Below are 21,471 nucleotides of genomic sequence, written 5' to 3'. Positions count from 1 at the left end.
AGAGAGTTGAGAACCCAAGCAGGCCCTGCACTGACTGCATGGAGCCCAGTGCGGTGCTCTAACTCACTAACTGAGATCATGATCTGAGCCAAAATCAAGAGTTGGACACTTAACCAACTGAGCCATCCAGGCTCCCGAGGTCAAGCACTTTTATGTTTTGACTTGGGTCTAACTTTATACAGAAATGACTGAGTTTTATAGTTCATGGATAATTATATGTGACCCAAATCCTTTTGTTCTTTGGTAATCACTTTAACTTCAGTCTTTTTCTCTTTTGAGGGGATGGAACATAAATTTTCACCGTATCATTTTAAACTGTCCTGATTTTTAATATTCTTTTTCCCAGATACCGTGTTTATGTGGCAGTGCCCCTTGTTTGCTGTGTCGATGCTGTCCTAGTGGAAACAACTCTACTGTAACTAGATTGATCTATGCACTTTTCTTGCTTGTTGGAGTGTGTGTAGCTTGTGTAATGTTGATACCAGGAATGGAAGAACAACTGAACAAGGTTAGTTTTTTTGTTTGTTTAAGTGATTAACTGAACCTATAGTATGTGTATGTGTAACCTGATTTTCATGTTCAAAACAGAATAATGTACAAAGTAAGATAATGTGTAATTCCCAATTTTAGCAATCTTCATAGTCTTTTAGGAAAGACAGACAATACAAGACAGATTAAGGTCTGTGATGGTGGTATAGAAAATGTGCTGTGGTAATAAGGAGAAATAAGTAATTATAACCAGTTAAATGTCAGAACTCAGTGGGTGTCATGGAAAAAGGGACATTCTAAGAATGAGTAGAACTTCTCTATGCAGAGACTGAAAAATAGGAAGCAGAATGGGGATAAAGAGCTTGTCACACAGAATATGTATGCTTTAGGCAGATTGATAATTCGAAGTTAGGCAGTTAAATGTGGAGGCTTTTTTAATGGTATAATCAAGAACTATATAGAGAGCCAGTGATAGTTGTTCTGAATACAGAATTAACTGAATTGGGATTTAAATACTGGCAGGGGTAGAATCATACATAATATTCAGGTTCTGATTCTGGACAACTAGGAGGAAACTGTTATTGTTAACCTAGGAAAAAAAATAAAAAGTGTACTTAAAAATTTTTTTTTTTCAGGAACTCAGGTTGTGAAAGGAGATGAGGAAAATACAATTATTTAATTTGTAAAACACTGACTTGTTACTGTACTACATACGTGAGTGAGAGTGTGTGTTTGTGTATCCCATGGGAAGTAGAAAACATTGTGTGTAACAAAAAAGAAATAGCTAGAGGTGTTTTGGGAATAGAGATGAAAGTTAAAACCATGGTAGCATATGCTGAAGACCATTCAAAGGGAGCAGACTAACTTTGACAAAAGCTCTTAGTGAAAGGGGTTGGTTAGCGAAAAGGGAACCTCAGAAGGAACAATGAAAAAAGGTGAACCAAGTGTACGCCCTGTTGTATAGGCCTGAGGAGGAAGGTATTTGACACCCATTCCATGATTAGTGTCTTGAAAAAGCAATTTCTTCAGAGTGCTGGGATCAGAGTAGTGAGAGGAAAATTGTAAAGCCATGAGGAAATGTGTCTAATAGCTATAAACTGCTGATTCGAGGAGTTTTCTAATAAAGGTGGCAGTCTCAGAGGTCAGCTGAGTTCAGGAAAGGATTTTTAGGATGAGAATTATTCATGTGTATTTTGAGATGAGTCAGCGATAAGCGATCTAATCTGTATGAGAGAGAGATAAGGTGATCCAGAGAAGGTTTAGAGGTTAGCTTTCCACCAAGACAAGATGAGTGACCATGCAGAATTTGAGGTTGAGAGAGAGTATGGCAGATGACCTCCATTTTAAAGCATAGTGTCTACTTGAGGTTGGCATTTGGGTAAGGAAAGATGGTGAAAGTTTGGGAAATGAAATTATGATGATTATGAAAGTAACTAGCATTGTACATGGTAGATGTGGATGACCAGTTAATGTTACTCAAGTCCTGGGTATAAGCAAAAGACATATCTGTATGATTTTGTCATAGATCCAGTTGACTGTGGTTATAAATAGTTTAGTTGGTGGATGTTAATACTTAATACCAGATATTTTTCCTTCTCTGCTTTATGAAGGTCATCAAAGATTTGCATTTTCTGGAGTGCTTTGTGATATGTAGGGCCATGTCTCTAGTACTGATCAGTGAGTGGTGAATAGAAGAAATACACCTTGGCCTCTACTTACTGATTTCCTTTTTTTTTTTTTTTCTTGTCAACATGTACCTCATTTGAAATGGTGGCTTCTTCAACAGCCTGGGCTCCTGAAGTGACTACCATGACCATTTATGTACATGTACATTTATGTACATGACCATTTATGTACATGAGCAAGAACTATAACTTTGCTGTTTTAAGCCAGTGATATTTGGGGGTTGTTACTGAACCTTCTTAACCTAATATAGGTGGTTGAATTCATTTAATTATGGGAATTTGCCAGGTGGTGTCCTGTATAAGGGAATGGGATAATTAGCCTAGTTGAGTACATGTTGCAAGTGACTGTTGGTAAGTATATATTGCCATAAGGCTCAAACTGGGTTAGCAAGGTGAGATTTAAGTGGCACCAAGAAAGGGCTTTTACAGAGTGTGTTAGAGACTAGCAAAAGGAAGTAGTGCTTCCATTAGCTTAAATATTTTTAAGTTCTTGGTTTTAAAGGCACAAATTAACAGTTATATTTTGGCATATTGGTTTGCTTTAACATTTTCTAGAGGGAATAATTCATTCTCATACATATGAATAGTGCATGTAGTTCTGAGAACTCCCATTTATTTCACTTAAGATTTTTTTTGTATTCTGATTCCAGTGTGACTTTGAAATGGCCATTAGTCTTTCATAATTCTAAGTTACAAAGTAAAATCAGTGCCAGCTATTATACTGTTAATGCAAATCCATTTGTTATCAGAAATAACACTTGTAGAATAAGAGACCAAAACTCAAAATGTATTTAGGTCTCATTGGCTTTGAGAAGCTATCAATGTTCTCTTCAGTATTTAGGAACTAACTTAGTTACTCTGTAATTGCCTTCAGCTTTTATTGATTGTATTCTTCTCTTACTGGTGTAATTCAATATATCACAGGAGAATGCAAGATTTTTTTGTTTGTTTTTAACATTTATTTATTTTTGAGAGAGAGAATGAGTGAATAGGGAAGAGGCGGAGAGAGAAGGAGACACAGAATCCGAAGCAGGCTCCAGGCTCCCAAGCTGTCAGCACAGAGCCTGACACAGGACTCGAACCCACAGACGGCGAGATCATGACCTGAGCTGAAGTCAGATGCTTAACCGACTGAGCCACCCAGGCGCCCCTGGGGGAATGCAAGTTTTAGAAAATTTAGAATAAGTCTGCAAGTCAGAATAAGCATCCAATGTAGGATTGGCATTCATAGTTTATCTTGGGCTTATATAAAGTAAAAACGGTTAAATGTCTACTGATGAAAATTTTCCAGATTTAACCTTGATTACATATTCAGCATAAACTGTCAAGCAAACTTCAGTTTTTTAAACCTTAAACTATTTGATTACATAGAGTTTTCATTTTTACTTAAAATTCTAGATCATAAACTCTTGTTTTTCTAGATTCCTGGATTTTGTGAAAATGAGAAAGGCATTGTTCCTTGTAATATTCTGGTTGGCTATAAAGCTGTGTACCGTCTGTGCTTTGGTTTGGCTATGTTCTATCTTCTCCTCTCTCTGCTAATGATCAAAGTGAAGAGCAGCAGTGATCCTAGAGCTGCAGTGCATAATGGGTATGTTTTTCAATAATAATATGAAAATCTGTGCAGTCTCAGTACTTTTGAATCTGTCTAAAGAAACTGTAAAATAAATTACACAACTTGCAGAATTATTTTGTTATTCATGAATGACCAGGTAAGAATATCTTCTGGTCTCTACTAGAGAATGTCAGACTTTAGAAATACTAATATTAGATAGTAGCCTTGGGTTGTTTATTGGTATAATCTTTGATGCAGGTTGCTTTATAGTTTCATTATAAAAAGAGGATCTATATCTGTTATTAATAAGGAGGAACTTACTCCTACTTCTGCTTTAACCTTTTGGTAGACCAGTCTTATTATGTGAAACTGAACTTAGTTCCCTAGACCTACAGTGCAACCAAAATGAAAAACTTTAATCCTAAATAGGGTGATTGATTGTTTAAATGGTTGGTTATACTAGACCATCCAGAAAGGAACTTCAGGATCCCTTTTATTAATCTCCCTTAATGTAGAGCATCGCTTCTGGTACTTAATTTGAATGTTTTTAATTTTATCTGTTCTTTTCTCTCCATAAGTTAAAAAAAAAAAAACTTTTTTTGAGTATCTGTTGTTCTTTATTAATATATCCTACCAAAAACAGGAAGGATGAGCAAGTGTAATATAAATGTTAATGAAAAAATGTGCTGTGACAGGTTGAATTATTTTGTTTATTTTGTCCTTGTAGTTATTGGTATTTATTTGCACTCCTACCACTATATTTATTTAATGTGTTTTTAAACACTTCTCAAAATGTATCTCAGAATGGCTGTGACAACCATTCCCTGAGATAATACTCTTGTCAAAGTAGCATGCACATAGCACTCTTAGAATCATCTTTGTTACACGTGTTTCTTTTTGAGATAAAGTTGACATATAACATTGTATAGGTTTAGCCTATACAAAGTGTTGATTTCATACATTTGTATATTGCATTATGATTACCTTTGTAGGGTTAGCCAGGACTTCAGTCATGTCACAGTTATTATTTCTTTTGATGAGAACAGTTAGCAACATTGAAGTCTGTAATGCAGTATTGCTACTTATAGTCACTATGCTGTGCATTCCATTTCCAGGACTTATTTAGTATTTGCAGGTTTGTTCCCCTTCATGGCCTCTCCCAATGCCCACCCACACACATACACCCCATACCCTGGTAACCACCATTCTGTTCTGTTTTTTACAAGTTCGGTTTTTTTCAGATTCCACATACGAGTAAGTGATACCATACAGTATTTGTCTTTCCTTGTCTGGCTTATCTCACTTAGCATAATGCCTTCAAGCTTCATATATGTTGTTGCAGGTGATGGGATTTGCTTTTTTCTCAGGGCTATATAATATTCCATTGTACATCTATACCACTGTTCATTCATTGACAAGCACTTAAGTTGTTTTCATATCTTGCCTATTGTGAATAAAGCTGCAGTAGTAAACATGGGAGTGCAGGTATCTTTTTGGTATCCTGTTTTTATGTCCTTTGGATGTATAACTAGAAGGGAATTGCTGGATCTTATGGTAGTTTCTATTTTTAATTTTTTGAGGAAACTTTATACTCCTGTTCATAGTGGCTGAACTAGTTTACATTCCCACCAACAGTGCTCAAGGTTCCCTTTCACCACATTGTTCTCGACACTTATTTCTTGTCTTGATGATGATACCCCTTTCATCCTAACAGGTGTGAGGTGCTATCTCATAATGGTTTTGATTACATTTCCCAGATGATTAGTGATACTGAGCACCTTCTCATACACCTGTTAGCCATTTGTCGTCTTTGCAAAATCTGAGTTCCTCTGCCCATTTTTTAATTAGGTTGTTTTTTGTTATTGAGTTGTGTGAGTTTTTTTTATATATGTTGGATACTAACTCCTTATCCAGTATATGGTTTGCACATATATTCTGTTTTGTAGGTTGCCTTTTTGTTGATTGTTTTTTTGCTGTGCAGAGGAAGATTTTTAGTTTGTAGTCTCACTTGTTTGATTTTACTTTTGTTGCTTATGCTTCTTGTATCTTATCATCTAAAAACTCATTGCCAAGACCAGTGTTAAGGGGTTTCTTCCCTATTTTAATCTTCCTAGTATCAGAATCTTCCTAGTATGTTCTACAATGTCAGGTCTTAATATTTCATTCTTTTTTTTTTTTTATAATGTTTATTTTTGAGAGAGAGACAGAGTGTGAGCAGGGCAGGTACAGAGAGGGAGAAAGAATCTGAAGGAGGCTCCAGGCTCTGAGCTGTCAGCACAGAGCCCCATGCAGAGCTCAAACTCACAGATCACGAGATCATGATCTGAGCCGAAGTTGGACACTTAACTGACTGAGCCACCCAGGCACTCCAATATTTCATTCTTTAATCCATTTCTAGTTTAATTTTTGTGAGTTGTGTAAGATAGAGGTCCAGGTTCATTTTTCTGCATGTGGTTATACAGTTTTCCCATAAAAGAGACTGTCCTTTTCTCCATTGATTTTGACGCCTTCATCAAATAGTAGTTGATCACACGTGCAAGGATTTATTTCTAGGCTCTCTGTTATATTCCATTGGCCCATGTGTCTTTTTATGCCAGTAACATACTATTTTGAATACTGTAGCTTTGTGGTACAGTTTAAAATCTGTACCTGTGATATTTCTAACTTTGTTTCACATGATTATTCTGGCCATTTTGGGGTCTTTTTGTGATTTTGTACAAAATTCAGGATTTTTTTTTTCCTATTTCTGAGAAAAATGCCATTGGAACTTTCATAAGGATTGTATTGAATCCATAGATGGCCTTGAGTAGTGCAAACATTTTAACAATGTTCTTCAGATCCATAAACATGAATATCTTTCTCTTTTATTGTGTCTTCAGTTTCTTTCATCAAAGTCTTGTAGTTTTCGTTGCATAGATCTTATACTTCTTTGGCTAGATTTATTCCTAAGCATTTTATTATTTTTGATGCCATTATGAATAGGATAGTTTTCTTTACTTTTCAGGTATTTTGTTGTTAATGTATCAAAATGTAACTGATTTCTGTGTGTTGATTTTGTATTCTGCAACTTTACTGAATTTGTTGATTCATTCCAACAGGGTTTTTGGTTGAGTGTTTAGGATTTTCTATATATAAGATCATACCATCTGCAAATAAAGACAATTTTATTTTTTCCTTCCCAGTTTGGCTGCTTTTTATTTCTTTGTTTTACCTAATTGCTCTAGGTAGAATTTCTAGTACTATGTTGAATAAGAGTGGTGAGAGTTAGCACCCTTGTTTTGTTGCTAAATGTAGAGGAAAGGTTTTCTTGGTTGAGTATGATGTTATCTGTGGATCTGTAGTTTATGACCTTTATTTGTTGAGGTATGTTTCTTTGTAGCCCAATTTGTTGAGGGTTTTCAGCTTGAAAGGATGTTTTTCATATTTTGTGAAATGCTTTTCTGCATCTACTGAGATTGTCATATGATTTTTATTTTTCATTCAGTTATCACATTTGTTAGTTTGCATATATTGAACCATCCTTGCATCCCAAGGATAAATTCCATTTGCTCATGATGCTACAGACCTTCTAATGTATGGTCGGATTTGGTTTGCTAACATTTTGTTGAGAATTTCTGCATCTGTATTCATCAGGGAAGTTAGCCCATAGTTTTCTTGTAGTGTCCTTTCCTAGCTTTGGCATCAGGGTAATGCTGGCCTGGTAAAATGAATTTGGAAGTATCCATTCCTCTTCAGTAATTTGGAAGAGTTTGAGAAGGATTGGCATTAATTCCTCTTTAAAAGTTTGTTAGAATTGACCAGTGAAATCCTCAGATACTGGGCTGTTCTGGGTTGGGAGGTTTTTGATTACTGATTCAGTCCCTTTACTTGCTATTGGTCTGTTCAGATTTTGTTTCTTTTTGATTCAGTCTTGATAGGTTGTGTTTTTAAGAATTTATCCATTTCTCTGGTTATCCAGTTTGTTGGCATGTAATTCTTTATAGCAGTCTCTTACAAACATATGTATTTATGTAGTATCAGTTGTAATGCCTCTTGTTTCTGATTTTGAGTATTCTCTCTTTTTTCTTAGTCTAGCTAAAGGTTTGTCGGGTTTTTTTGGTTTTTTTGTTTGTTTGTTTTTCCTGTTCTGTATCAGTGTTTCCACCTTGATCTTTATTTCCTTCCTTCTGCTAACTTTGGCCTTAGTTCTTTTTTATTAGTCTTTGAGGTGTACAGTTATGGTTTTAAAGATGTGTTTTCTTAATGTGTACATTTATCACTATGTACTTCCCCTCAGAACTGCTTTTGCAGTGTCTCATACATTTTATTATGTGTTTCTGTTCTCATTTGTTTTGAGGTATTCTTTGATTTCTTCTTTAATCCCTTGGTTTCACAGGGGTGTGTTGTTTCGTTTCCACATGCTTGTAAATTTTCCAGGCTTCCTCTTGTTGATTTCTAGTTTCATGCTCTTACAGATGGAAAAGATACTTGGAATGATTTCAGTCTTCTTAAGTTTGAAAAGACTTTTGAACCCTATCCTATGATCAGTTCACTCTGGAGAATGTTCCCTGTGCACTTGAGAATGTGTGTTCTTTTGCTGTTGGATGGGATGTTCTATGAATGTGTTAGGTCCATTTGGCCTAATGTATTGTTCAAATCCAGCATTTCCTTGTGGATTTGCTGTCTAGAGGATTTATCCACTGCTGAAAGTGGGATATTAAAGTCTCCTACTATTATTTTATTGTCCATTTCTGTCTTAAAATCTGTATTTGCTTAATATATTTATTCTGATGTTGGGTGTGTGTGTGTGTGTGTGTGTGTGTGTGTGTGTGTGTAGTGTAGTGTATATATGGTTGGTACATCTTCTTAGAGAATTGAATTGGTCCCTCTATCATTATATAATGGCCACCTTTGTCTCTTGTTACCTTCTTTGGCTTAAAGTTTATTTTGTGTGATGTAGGTATGCTACCACTCCCACTTTCTTTTGCTTCCCAGTTGCGGGGAGTATCCTTTACTATCCCTTTATTTTGAGCCCATGAGTGTCCTTGAATCTGATGTGAATCTTGTATCCAGCATATAGTTGGGTCTTGGTTTTTTAATCCATCTAGCCAAAGCATGCCTTTTGATTGGTGAATTTAGTACATACATGTTTAGGATAATTATTGATATGTAATGCTACCTTATACAATACTCTCTGGTTGTACTGTATTTCCATTCTTTTCCCTCCATTTCTGCCTACTTTTGTAAATTGGTATTCCTGGTGGTATGCTTTGTTTCCCTTTTTATCTTTTGTGTGTCTACTCTAGGTTTTTGCTTTGTGTTTACTATGAGATTTACATAAACATCTTAGAGATAAAAGCCCATCTTAAGCTGATAGCAACATTACAAAAGCTCTACCCATTTACTCCTCCCTTTTATATTTTTGATGTCAGTTTACTTTTTAGATTGTATATTAATAGAGTGGCTATAGTTTTTTTAATTTTTTTTAACATTTATAGTTAACATACCATCCTATTATAGAATTAGAGTTTTCTGAATCTTACTGTGCATTAGTCTTCACCAATTTATTGTATACTTACATATGTTTTCATGTCACTAATTAGCATCTTTTCATTTAAGCTTGAACTTTCACCATTTTTTGCAAGGAAGGTCTAGTGGTGGTGAATTTAGCTTTTATTTATCTGAGAAAGTATTTATTTTTCATATCTGAAGAATGACTGGTAGATCGAGTATTCTTGGCTGGAAGTTTTTTTCTCTGAAAACTTAGAATGTGTCATTCCCCTCCTTCCTGGCCTGTAGCATTTCTGCTGAGAAATCCACTGATAGCTTAGTGGGAGTTCCTTTGTGGATTATGATCATTTTTTCTCTGGCTGCTTTTAGGATTATCTTCCACCTTTGACAGTTCATGTCTTAGAGAAGGTCTTTTGCATTGAGATAATAGCATAATCTATTAGAGTTGTGAACTCGGTTGTATATTTCCCAGGTTTGAGAAGTTCTCCATTATTATTCAAATAAACTTTTTCCCTTCTCTCATCTCTGGAACGCTGATTATTCTAATATTTGGATACTATAGATCTCATGGGCTTTGCTCTTTTTTATTCTTTTCTCCTCTGTTCACTCCTATTGGGTTATTTCAAAATTTTTGTTCTCCAGGTCGCTTATTCTGTCCTTGATCTACCCTGCTGCAAGTGCTATTGCAGTTTTCATTTCTTTCATCTTTCTTTGGCTCCAGAATTTGATTATTTTTTATGACTTCTGGCTCTCCTAAATTTCTTGTTTTGTTCATGTATTTCTTTCCCCTGAATTTATCTTTCTGTGTTTTCTTGTAGCTTGTTGAGTTTCCTCAAAATAGCTATTTTGATTCTTTATCCACTAGATTGCAAGATTCCATGCCTTTCAGCTTACTTGTTGGATTATTGTCTTTTGGTAATGGAATGTTTTCTTGATTTTTCATGTTTCCTGTAGTTTTGTGTTGGTTGCTTTCGCATTTGAAGTAGGAGACATCTCAAGTTTACACTGGTTGCTTTCGATGGGGTATACTCTTCTTGATCCTGTTATATACATCTGGGGTTCTCTTTGACCTCATGTTTATACACTTGCTGCACATTTCTTTTATACACTTGCACACTTCTTGCTCACTTTTGTGGAAGATCTTAAGCTTTTATGTCTTCCCTGGTTCTTACAACTCACCTTGCTGGCTACCAGAAATTTTTTGTTTTGTTTTCCAGATGATGGCACTACAGCTCATTTGTAGTTTCTCCCTTGCCTACAGATCATGGTGTTTTTCTCAGAGCACTCTCATTATCGCATCCTCTCTTGCTCTTGCACTCAGGAGTGCACACAAAGAGCTGGCTGCAGAGTGGGAGGTGTGGGTTTAGCACCCTGGGTGTTTAGGGTCCCACTTAGCCAGCCAGCCAGCAGAGATTCTTGGCTGAGGATCTCCCAGAGGCTTGTGAGCAGATTTCCTGCTTAAGTCCTGAGTGTAATTGGCAGAAACTGTTCCTGTAATTCTTTTTAATATCCACCTCTCTCTCCATCTTCTCCCTCCCCTTAGTCATGGAGTTTGCCTCAGTAATCTGGGTGCTTCTGGAGAGAAATGGTTTCTCCAGAATTGTCACACAGAATTGGGGTAGCTGGTCACTCACAGCTCTCATTTTCCCCCATGGGAGAGGTTGCTGCCAGTGTCCATACTGTATTACCATGGTATAGGGGCAATGCTGGCAAAGTTTTTCCCCTCTCTCTTGCACTGAAACTCCTCTCCCTCCCACCCCAACACACACACACACACACACACACACACACACACACACACACACACACACTCAGGCCATGTGGGAATCTTCCCACAGTAGGGCTAGACTTTTATAAATTGTTTCTCATTCATAGGTATTTGCCCATATCAGCATTCTAGGTTTTCCCCAACTGGGAAAATCTTGGAGGGATTGGAGAAGTTTATTAATTTTGTAGCCTATACCAAAGTGTGTCTGCCTATTATCAAATACACAGCTGCACAAGACTCTTCCTTGGTCTTGGCATGTTTCTGGATCCCACAACTCCCATAGTAGCACTTTTGTTCATGGATGGATGCCTTATTTATTTGTTCAAAGCAGGAGAACAAAAAATAAGGACTTGCTATGTCATCAAGAGGCTGATGTTCTAAAAGCTGGGTTTTTTAAAACCAGATGGAGCATTTATCATGTGTTTATAAGACCTATTCATTTGTACAGTAGACTTTATACTTTCACATATCCCATTAATTTTTTTATTCAAGTATAATTAATGTACGGTGTTAACATTAGTTTCAGGTGTACAGTATGATTTAACAATTCTAGGTATTTCTCCGCACTCATCAAGATAAGGGTACTCTTAATCCCTTTTATCTATTTCACCCATTTGCCCTCTAGCAACCACCAGTTTGTTCTCTGTATTTAAAGTCTGGTTTTTTATTTGTCTTTTTTTGTTAGTTTGTGTTCTTTAAATTCCAGAGGAGTGAAATCATATGGTAGTTGTGGTTCTGACTTATTTCACTTAGCATTATATCCATTCATTATTAAAAGTGAACCCGTGAAATAGAATATTCTCATTTTCTCATAATGAATTAGTTATAAATCTGTCTTAAAACTATCCTAAACAGTCACATAAACTATTTTTTTCAGATGCTCTTAAAAAAGATTTCATATATGAAACTCTTTGTTGAGTGATTAATAAACTATATTTCTATTTCTTTTAGATTTTGGTTCTTTAAATTTGCCGCAGCAATTGCAATTATTATTGGGGCTTTCTTCATTCCAGAAGGAACTTTTACAACTGGTAACAGTTTTTGTTTTTTCTTTTTTTTAATTGTGTGATGTTGATGTTCTATAAAGAAACTTTAATAACTGTTGCCTGGAACTGTAACACTACTTCTATTTTTTTTTTTCCAGTTGACAAAATCAAGGCATTTGTGTAAAATATTATTTATCCTTTTGTTTATTGTGATTGTGAAAATGAAGTGATAAAAAGTGAACCGGCTGCTCGTTTGTATACTTTTTTTTTTCTTTCAGTGTGGTTTTATGTAGGCATGGCAGGTGCTTTTTGCTTCATCCTCATACAGCTAGTCTTACTTATTGATTTTGCCCATTCGTGGAATGAATCATGGGTTGAAAAAATGGAAGAAGGGAACTCAAGATGTTGGTATGCAGGTAAGCTTTTGTCTTTTATAGCACATCTTCAGGATAGTTGAACTTTGAAGATGAGAGCACATACGTAGACTACAGGGAAATCAAGATTTTTATGAAGATTTTTGTGAAGAGATACTTACTTCAGGAGTCTGTGAGTGGCACTGAATCACACTGTATCAGCAACTTACTGAGAGAACTTTTAGTGAATCAGCTCTAGGAACATACTTAAGAATCAGGAAATAAACCAAGATACCCTGAAAGGCTAAAATAGATGTTGCAAAGGCTACTGCTGGCAGTATGTACCTTTTACAGCCTAGTTTCCTGTTCTACAGGAACTACAGGTAGATAAAATATCAAAGGGATTAGGGCTGCTAGAAATAAACAGTAGCATAAGGCATAAACATCAGCATGCAGAAAAAATATAAAAAGCAACTCTAGAAAATTTCATTTTATGTAAGTGGAAAGATCCACCTAAGGGGATTCTTGTAGTAGTGTGATTAATGTGTATTTATTTATAATGATGATCTTGGGTCCTATGGTTATACTGCAAAACACGGATCAAAAACTGAGGGAAGAAAACCAGGTTAAGTGTATAGTCAGTCAATGCTTGTGCAAATAGTAGGGACTATGATGAAGACCCTCCCTAAAATGCATAGATGCTGCTCAGTTTCATACAATCGTTGCCTTATGGAAACGTGAACTCAGTATTGCTTAATTTTTTTCTGATTTCTTTAAAGAGAAGTCATAAATCTAAAATTTTATGTGAAGTGATCTGAGTTTCAGCTAAATATTTTAATTTGGAGTGAAAGCTGTATCATTGTATCTGCTAGCCTAATGTTTCTCTCACACAGTTTGTGGTATTTGATCTCGGTGGTTAAAACAAAGAGTTTAGTATTCAAAGAAATAAGCTTCAGTTATTTGGAAAATTCAGTGTTCTAGAACACTCCATTCTTTAGTTCAAATTTAATGCAAGAGTTTCTGTTTTGTTCCCTGCTCCACCAGCCCTTGGAACTTTGTAGGCATTCAATAAATATTTGTTGGGTGGATCCCCATCTGGCACATCTACATAAACACCTGTGTATATGGAGCACACACAATAGCACAAAAACACACTGTGTATGTTTTAATTTACAAAGGAGAAACTAGGTTGTCTTATTAATCTTACATAATAAAAAATGTTTAAAGATATTAATATGGGAAAGCCTTGTTTTGTGGGCTTAGCATTAGCAATGAAAGTTTTGTTCTCAGTGTCATTTTTAACTGAACAATTATGGTTAAGTAATTTTCCTTTTATTTTTCTGTATTTTGAAAATAATGACTAATGTACGTCAATGTGTTTGTAGTGGAGATATTACTATTAATAAAATAGTCTGTTACTAACTTAATGTCCTTGAAAATACTATAGTGAGCTATATATGTGAAGACTATAAAGTTTTCTGTGATAAAGTTCAGAAATAATATTCTTCCCCGCTTTTATAGCCTGCATAATGCTGACAATGTTAGTTGCTTAAAATACATTTTAGAGTAAAAAGTTTGTTTTTAAAATGAGCCCTATGCCTAATTCCTAATATTCATGATCAATTCTAATTGTCCAATTATATTTCCTTCACAGCATTGTTATCAGCTACAGCTCTGAATTATCTGCTGTCTTTAGTTGCTATCGTCCTATTCTTTGTTTACTATACTCATCCAGCCAGTTGTTCAGAAAATAAAGCATTCATCAGTGTCAACATGCTCCTCTGCCTTGGTGCTTCTGTAATGTCTATACTGCCCAAAATCCAAGTATGCTCTTTATATCATTAGTTTTTATGAAGCTTCCATTTTTCTGAGTTTTCTTAAATTTTGAATGATGTCAGAATATTTATTTGTCTTGCTTAATTTTTCTTTGTAGGAATCACAACCAAGATCTGGTTTGTTACAGTCTTCAGTAATTACAGTCTACACGATGTATTTGACATGGTCTGCTATGACCAATGAACCAGGTATGTTTTGTTTGCTTGGGTTTCTTTTTAATGAATTCTGAAACTTTTCTTTTTTCAGAAATGGTCATTTTATGAAATTAAGTCATTTAAAAAATAAGCCTCTAGAGGAATAAACCATATGGAAATAATAACCATTTTCATCTTTGATGTATCACTGTATATTTTTTTACTTTGTTTCTTCACTAACAAAATTATAAGAGAGTATATGAAAATTATAACAAATATACCTAATTTGTACTGCCATATTTGCGATAGTATATATACAATATCACAAAAGAAAGTATACAAGAAAGAAAAGCTGTTAAAATGCTCCTTGATTCAGTGGTAAACAGTATAATTCTTTTACTTATTAAAATACTATTTCTGCCTGTGAGTACCTTGCAAGTGAATATAATAGGGCTTTGTAATGAATTTTTTTTAATGTTTACTTATTTTTTTTAATACTTATTTTTGAGGGAGAGAGACAGAGTCTGAGCAGGGGAGGTGCAGAGAGGGAGACACAGAATCCAAAGCAGGCTCCAGGGTCTGAGCTGTCAGCACAGAGCCTGACACAGGGCATGAACCCACAAGCCATGAGATCATGACCTGAGCTGTAGCTGGACACGTATCCACCTGAGCCACCCAGGTGCCCCTAATGAATCTTTATAGGCCTGTTACATTGCATTCCACGAGACTAACTTGTTTCACCCCAAATGATATATATTGGCTTCTAATCTCATGGAATATCATTTGGCGTGAAACAAGTTAGTGAGAAATTAGTTACTAATTTTGAAAAGGAAGAAAATGGTCTCTTTTACTTAAAAAGAAAATTATATGTTATCTGAATCTGATTTCAAGCTCATAAGCTTAGTAGGTAATTTATCACTAGTCGGAGAAAGGCTTTTTATTATTAGAGAAAGATTAGATTTGTTCAGGTATTTAAGTGGTTAGAAAAAATTTTTTAGTAATTATTCTTAAAATGGCTCTAAGAATCGGTTTTTTCCCCCCTAATTAAGGATTGTTTTCATTAATAAGATGGTAATTGACCTATCGGGCTTCGTGAAAAACACTTTGCATACTTTAGTGAACACTACGCAAACTTTAATTTTTTTCACATAAGAATACAGAGGAGATCATTATGACTTAATTGGACTTACCACAAAAGCATTTGCTAAAATTCTAATAACTGGTAATTTTATGTGTAAGCTACCTTGCTTATGTAGCAATGTATTTTGACAAGTGGATAAATTTCATTAAAGTAACTTGTTCTCTTACAATATATGTTAGGAGAAACCATTCTGTTTTAGTTTAGAACATCTGAATTTTTATTCCTAACTCTACTAGAGTTTTATTATACTTTGCAAAGGTTATCTAAATTTCACCTGTTTCTTGATCAGTAGAAAGCTTAAAAATATTTCCGCTCTTACATGAGGTTTAAAATGAAATTACTTGATTTTTCCAAGCACCTCTATAAAATTAGCAGTGTAATATTTAAGTCTCATTAATAAATAGCAGTTATCTTAAAGAAGAAAAACAACTGTAACTAGGACCTGAAAAATACTTTCTATAGTGTTCTAACATTAATTCGACCTTAATTTACATTACAGAAACAAACTGCAACCCAAGTCTACTAAGCATAATTGGGTACAATACAACAAGCACTATTCCAAAGGAAGGGCAGTCTGTCCAGTGGTGGCATGCTCAAGGAATTATAGGACTAATCCTCTTTTTATTGTGTGTATTTTATTCAAGGTAAGAAAAATTTTGCATTTTCTTAACAAGAAATCTAGCCTTTCATTTAAAAATCATTTTTTAAAAAACACCCTTTTTCCTTCTCTCTTTCTTCCTTAACTGTCTTTCATGCAGCATCCGCACTTCGAACAATAGTCAGGTTAATAAATTGACTCTAACAAGTGATGAATCAACATTAATAGAAGATGGTGGAGCCAGAAGTGATGGATCACTGGAGGATGGAGATGATGTTCACCGAGCTGTAGATAATGAAAGGGATGGTGTTACTTACAGTTATTCCTTCTTTCACTTCATGCTTTTCTTGGCTTCACTCTATATCATGATGACCCTTACCAACTGGTACAGGTAATTACATTTCATGAAAACTTTGCATGTGGAAATTTCGATGTTTTTCATGATTCCATCACAAAACATATGGTATGAAGTACTTTTTAACTTCCAGTGTACTTCAAAATTTACATCTAAGTGAGATCAGTATGAGAAATGCAGACTACCTTGCTTTGGCATTGACAAATATTCCATATCTTGAGGAGATTAAAATAGAAAGCTTCAGATTTTTTACTAACATTTTTTTACAGAAATACCATGTTGATGGTTGATACACCACAATGGTTTTCCTAATTTTTTAAATACTGTTAACCCAATTCCTGACATAGTAGAAGATACCTTTTCTGTTTTGTTCAAACTGTCTTTAAAAGCACTAAAGTTCTCAGAATTGAGGTGAAATACATTAATGTAGATTAATGCAAAGAACATGGCTACTTTAAAATTGGATTCTCTTCAAAGCTGTAATGTATACTTTTTTAGCACTTAATAATACGTAAGTCTTTTTCCAGTAATAGGAAGGTAGTTATTTCTGTTTTCAAAAATTCTAATTTTGTCAAAATGATTACTGAAAGATTCCATTTAAGATTCAAGTTGAACTATATGGTTTGGGCAGTTCTGTTTTGAATACTTTTTAATGCATAGTACCCTTACAACTTGTAAGAAGACTAATAAAAAAGATGTAGGAAAAAGATTATTCATTTTGAGGGCAGTCTTTACTGGTATTTATTATTGAAGTATTTTTAAGAATTCCTACACTGCAGGAACATATTAAATGATGAGAATCCATGTAGTTCTCAATAATTCACAGCTTTGGCTGTCAGATAATAGTAAACATTAAGAATTTAGATCGGGGTGCCTGACAGGCTCAGAGGGGCATGCGACTCTATCTTGGGGTTTTGAGTTCGAGCCCCACATTGGGTGTAGAGATTACTTAAAAAATCTTAAAAAAAACTTTTGATCAAAAAAATAAAAAACTTTCGATCAAAAAAAAAAAACTTTAGATCAAAAATATTTTTGGTATGTTTCATCTGCACAAAAACCAGTCAAATTTGAGATGTATTTTCTTTCCAGTGTCTTAAATCTGAGAAGGCTGAAGTGGGAGAGTGGTTCCCATATACACTTGGAACAGATTATATTTTTTACACAGGATAGGACATTTCACTTACCCAGAAGTTACACAACTCCATTTCTCTGTATCTCAGAACTACTAAGCCAGAAATACAGGTTCCCCCCATTTTCTCAAAGTTGGTGTTACACTACTACACTTTTATAAAAGATTACGTTGGTATAGGTTTTTGTTACTTGAACCCAAATAGAATTTCTGCCTTTAAGAAAAAAGCCACTTCCCTTACTCATGTAGTTTTGTAAAAGCAAACTGGCCTGACATAAACTTTTGGAAAGTGGGGACTGTACGTAAAGAGCATCTGAGTATCAGTAAAAGAGCGACCTCGGAGGCCTGCGTCCTTTCCTCCTTTAAAGGAAACATTGAATTTTACCTTCACATTTGCTATTAATGTAGTATGGCTAGCAGGGCAGCAGATTAGCCCAGAAGTTGTATGTCTGTTATCACAAACTGTGTACAAAGAACACTTAGGAAGTAAGCTAAGTAGCATGATGGCTGATAATCCAACCCTTTAAATTTTTTCTTAAATTTTAGGTATGAGCCTTCTCGTGAGATGAAAAGTCAATGGACAGCAGTCTGGGTGAAAATCTCTTCTAGTTGGATCGGCATTGTGTTGTATGTTTGGACACTAGTGGCACCACTTGTTCTTACAAATCGTGATTTTGACTGAACAGGACTTATGGCATGAAAGTCCCACTTGGATCATTGCTTGTTTGAGATTAACAGTATTCCCAACTTTTGTAAAGTTGTGTATGTGTGTGCTTCCCATGTAACTTCTCCAGTGTTCTGGCATGAATTAGATTTTATCGCTTGCCATTTTATTCATTATATTCTTGCCATGTGCATTGATATATGTGTTAGAATGAATCACAAAGGGAGAGATTTAGGAATCTGTTGGTGAGTTAGGAAAAGTGGACATTGTTAGGTTTATCCTTAGTCCTATGCCTGTGAAGTTAAGAGTAAAAATAAAACTGCTTGACAGTTTGATTTTTAAATTCTGCTATCTAAGCTGTTTTAGAAAGTATAAAAGGAAATGTATGGCTGCCTTTTGAAATGTTTGATGCCTTGCCCTACAAGAGACTGCAAAGAACGTGGCTATTGTAAAATTGTGTAAGCAAGTCACTTAAATGCCAGTTGTCTGAATAATCTTTTCAGGTTTTCCCTGTAGATTATGATGGAGATTGAGACACAGGAGCCTTCAGAGAAAGATTGGTAGTGGTGGGTTACTAAATTGAATACCCAAATAGGCTGTAATCTTCCCTGTGTAGGGATAGCCTTTCATACAAACATAGTGAACTTCGTTTTGGTTATTATGAACATATGCAGAAGTATAGGTTCATTGGAGATGTTAGAACTCTGAAGGATTTAGACAAAGCTTTTGAAAATGATAATCATGGGTTAGAAGGCAGTTGTTGAAAATGACTGTGAACGTCCATTTTTAAAATCGAAAGTGGTAAACTTTTGATAGGACAGGAAGAAACTGCAATATACTACTAGGCTTGAGGAGACACTTAGATAAAATCTCATCCAAACCTTTATTTTATAAGTAAGAAGAAACTGAAGCTCAGATTTCTAATCCGTGGCCAAGCTGGGAAATCCCAGGTTTCCCAAAAATAGCTGGCATTTTTTGGCATTTAAAAATAACTTCTATTCAAATACATGCATAATAGATTTTATACCTCATTAGTGGTGGATAATTTATATTTCCTGGTGTCCACCTTGCCTTCTACCCATAAACTGAGGCCAGAATGACAGAATGCTATAGAATATAAACTGCTTACAGTACATTTTACAGCTCAGAAGATACTTAAAATGCTTTTGTATTTGCTGCCATCTAATTAAAATATATAGTTTATGATAATCTTTCAACCTGAAAAATCAAGCAGTATGACAGTTAACTTAGAAACTTAGTTACTTGTACACATCATTAGTGTCTTAATGAATCTTAAAATCTACATTTGCTTCTTTTAAGGTATTTATTAATGTAAATGAAATATATAACAATTCAACTTAATTCCCCAACTTTACTCTGGGTGTTGATATTGTGTTCCATCATTTTGAATGGCTGTGTTCTATCTCTAAATAAATGAATTCAAGACAAAGTGTGTGGTGTATTAATTCTTTAGCAACCCAAATTTAGGTGGCTGTAATACTCAGACCTACTTTTCCTCCTGCATATAAAAGAACCTGAAACAAGGTTAACTGTCCATTTTGTGTCCTGAAAAACTGAATTGTTTTAAAGGTGGTAGTTACATCACACCCTTTTTTGGTCCTCTGTAAGTGGCACCTGAAATTGGATCTCAGGTAATTAAGGTGATGTTCTCCTAAAGAACCTTTAGTGGGTGGACCAGTTTAACTTGGAGAATATATTTAATTGATTAGATAGCTATTCTACACCTGCTGTGTCCTGTAGGCATTTTTTCCTAAGTTGCAAATTCGTGCTTTCTGACACAAAATGGTATTTAAAAAAGTCTCTTACGGGGGGGGGCGCCTGGATGTCTCACTTAAGCGTCCATCTCTTGATCTCAGCTGAGGTCTTGAGCTCAGGGTCATGAGTTCAAGCTCCCATGTGGGGCTGAAGCCTACTTAAAGTCCCTTACCAAGGAGGGAGGGGAGAAAAGAATATAATTGTAAATGAGTACTCTTCCATTTAGTCCAAGGTTTAGTGAAATGGTCTGATTCCCCCAATATTATGGGCAAGACAATGCCTATAAAATTCTTGGGCATTTATTCAGAAAAATCTTATGTTCACACGGAATCCTGTACCTGAATGCTTATCACTTTATTTGCAATAGCCCAGACTAACAACAACCCAGAAGTCCCTCAACTGGTGAATGTTTAAACACACAGTGGTACATCCATATCATGGGATACTAACTATAAGACAAGAGTAAACTGTTGGTACACAAAACAACTCGACTGGATCTCCAGGGAGGTATCCTGGGTAAAAACAGCCAATCCCAAAAGGTTACAAAGGATCATTTCATTTATATTAACATGCTTTCAATGATGCAAATAAAGAAATGGGAATTCGTGGTCTTTGGAACCAGGGATGAAGAGAGAAATCTTGGTGGATGGGTTAAATGATTATTTTACAAGAAGTTGCCAAACTTAGAGTCACTGTACCATTTCATATTCACACCACTGATGTATGAACAATTCATTTTCTTTGCATCCTTGCCAGCCTTTGTCACTATCTCCTATTTTAGCCGTTATGATAAGAACATTGTGTTATCTCAATTGTCGTTTTAACTTGCCTTTCCCAAATGGCTAGTGATGTTGAGTATCTCTTCATGTGCTTATTTGCCATGAATATGTCCTCAGTAAAATGTTCATGCCTTTTGGCAATTTTCTAATTGGACAGTTTAATTTGTTGAGTTTTGAGAGTTCATATATTCTAAATACTCATCCTTTATCAGATACATGGTTTGCAAATACTTTCTCCCAGTCTGTAGCTTTGTCTTTCCATCTTGACAGGGTCTTTTGCACAGCAAAAGTACTTAATTTTGATTAGCTTCAATTTATCAATTTTTAAAAGACCTTACCTTACACACGTCAGTTGTTTTGTAGTCCTTTATGTTAAACTTGTCACTAGGCCAGTTCACTTCTTAGTACTGCCCTATGACAGCTCTGAAAGCATCCCCGTTTACTGAGCAGATGTTCTATTCTCCCACCTTTGATTTTCTGTGTTCTAAGATAAAGAGAACTTTTGTTCCTTTTTTAATGAACATATTAGGGTTCTCCCAGAGAAACAACCAGTAGGATATTCTGATGAGTGGTGAAAATGGCACTTCACCTCTGATCTTTCTTACTCCCAAACCCATAACCTCTGTCTAATCATGAGAAGCAGCATGGTAATCCCAAATTGAAGGTCACTACAAAATATGCCAGTGCTCCTCAAAACTGTAAAGGTCTAGTTTATTTGTACTGTAGTCAGTCT

At 35.2% G+C, this 21,471-nt stretch overlaps 1 protein-coding gene across 1 annotated transcript in view; it reads left to right on the top strand.

Annotated features, from left to right (window-relative positions):
- The window catches only part of SERINC1 (serine incorporator 1), a 36,690-nt gene extending 17,057 nt beyond the window's left edge, over positions 1–19,633 (top strand). Inside the window, exons 2-10 of the mRNA XM_025925506.2 lie at positions 347–508; positions 3,596–3,765; positions 11,939–12,018; positions 12,252–12,389; positions 13,981–14,150; positions 14,260–14,350; positions 15,937–16,081; positions 16,196–16,426; positions 18,066–19,633. Of these exons, the coding sequence (XP_025781291.1) occupies positions 347–508; positions 3,596–3,765; positions 11,939–12,018; positions 12,252–12,389; positions 13,981–14,150; positions 14,260–14,350; positions 15,937–16,081; positions 16,196–16,426; positions 18,066–18,201 (1,323 nt within the window). The 3' untranslated portion in view covers positions 18,202–19,633. The remainder of the gene's footprint in view (positions 1–346; positions 509–3,595; positions 3,766–11,938; positions 12,019–12,251; positions 12,390–13,980; positions 14,151–14,259; positions 14,351–15,936; positions 16,082–16,195; positions 16,427–18,065) is intronic.
- Positions 19,634–21,471: the final 1,838 nt, after the last annotated feature.

The sequence above is a fragment of the Puma concolor genome, chromosome B2, assembly GCF_028749965.1.
Source record: "Puma concolor isolate L17-30 chromosome B2, mPumCon1.1.hap2, whole genome shotgun sequence".
Taxonomy (NCBI): Eukaryota; Metazoa; Chordata; class Mammalia; order Carnivora; family Felidae; genus Puma; species Puma concolor.
The sequence above is the reverse complement of the archived record's forward strand: the minus strand, read 5'-3'. Positions and strand labels throughout refer to the sequence as shown.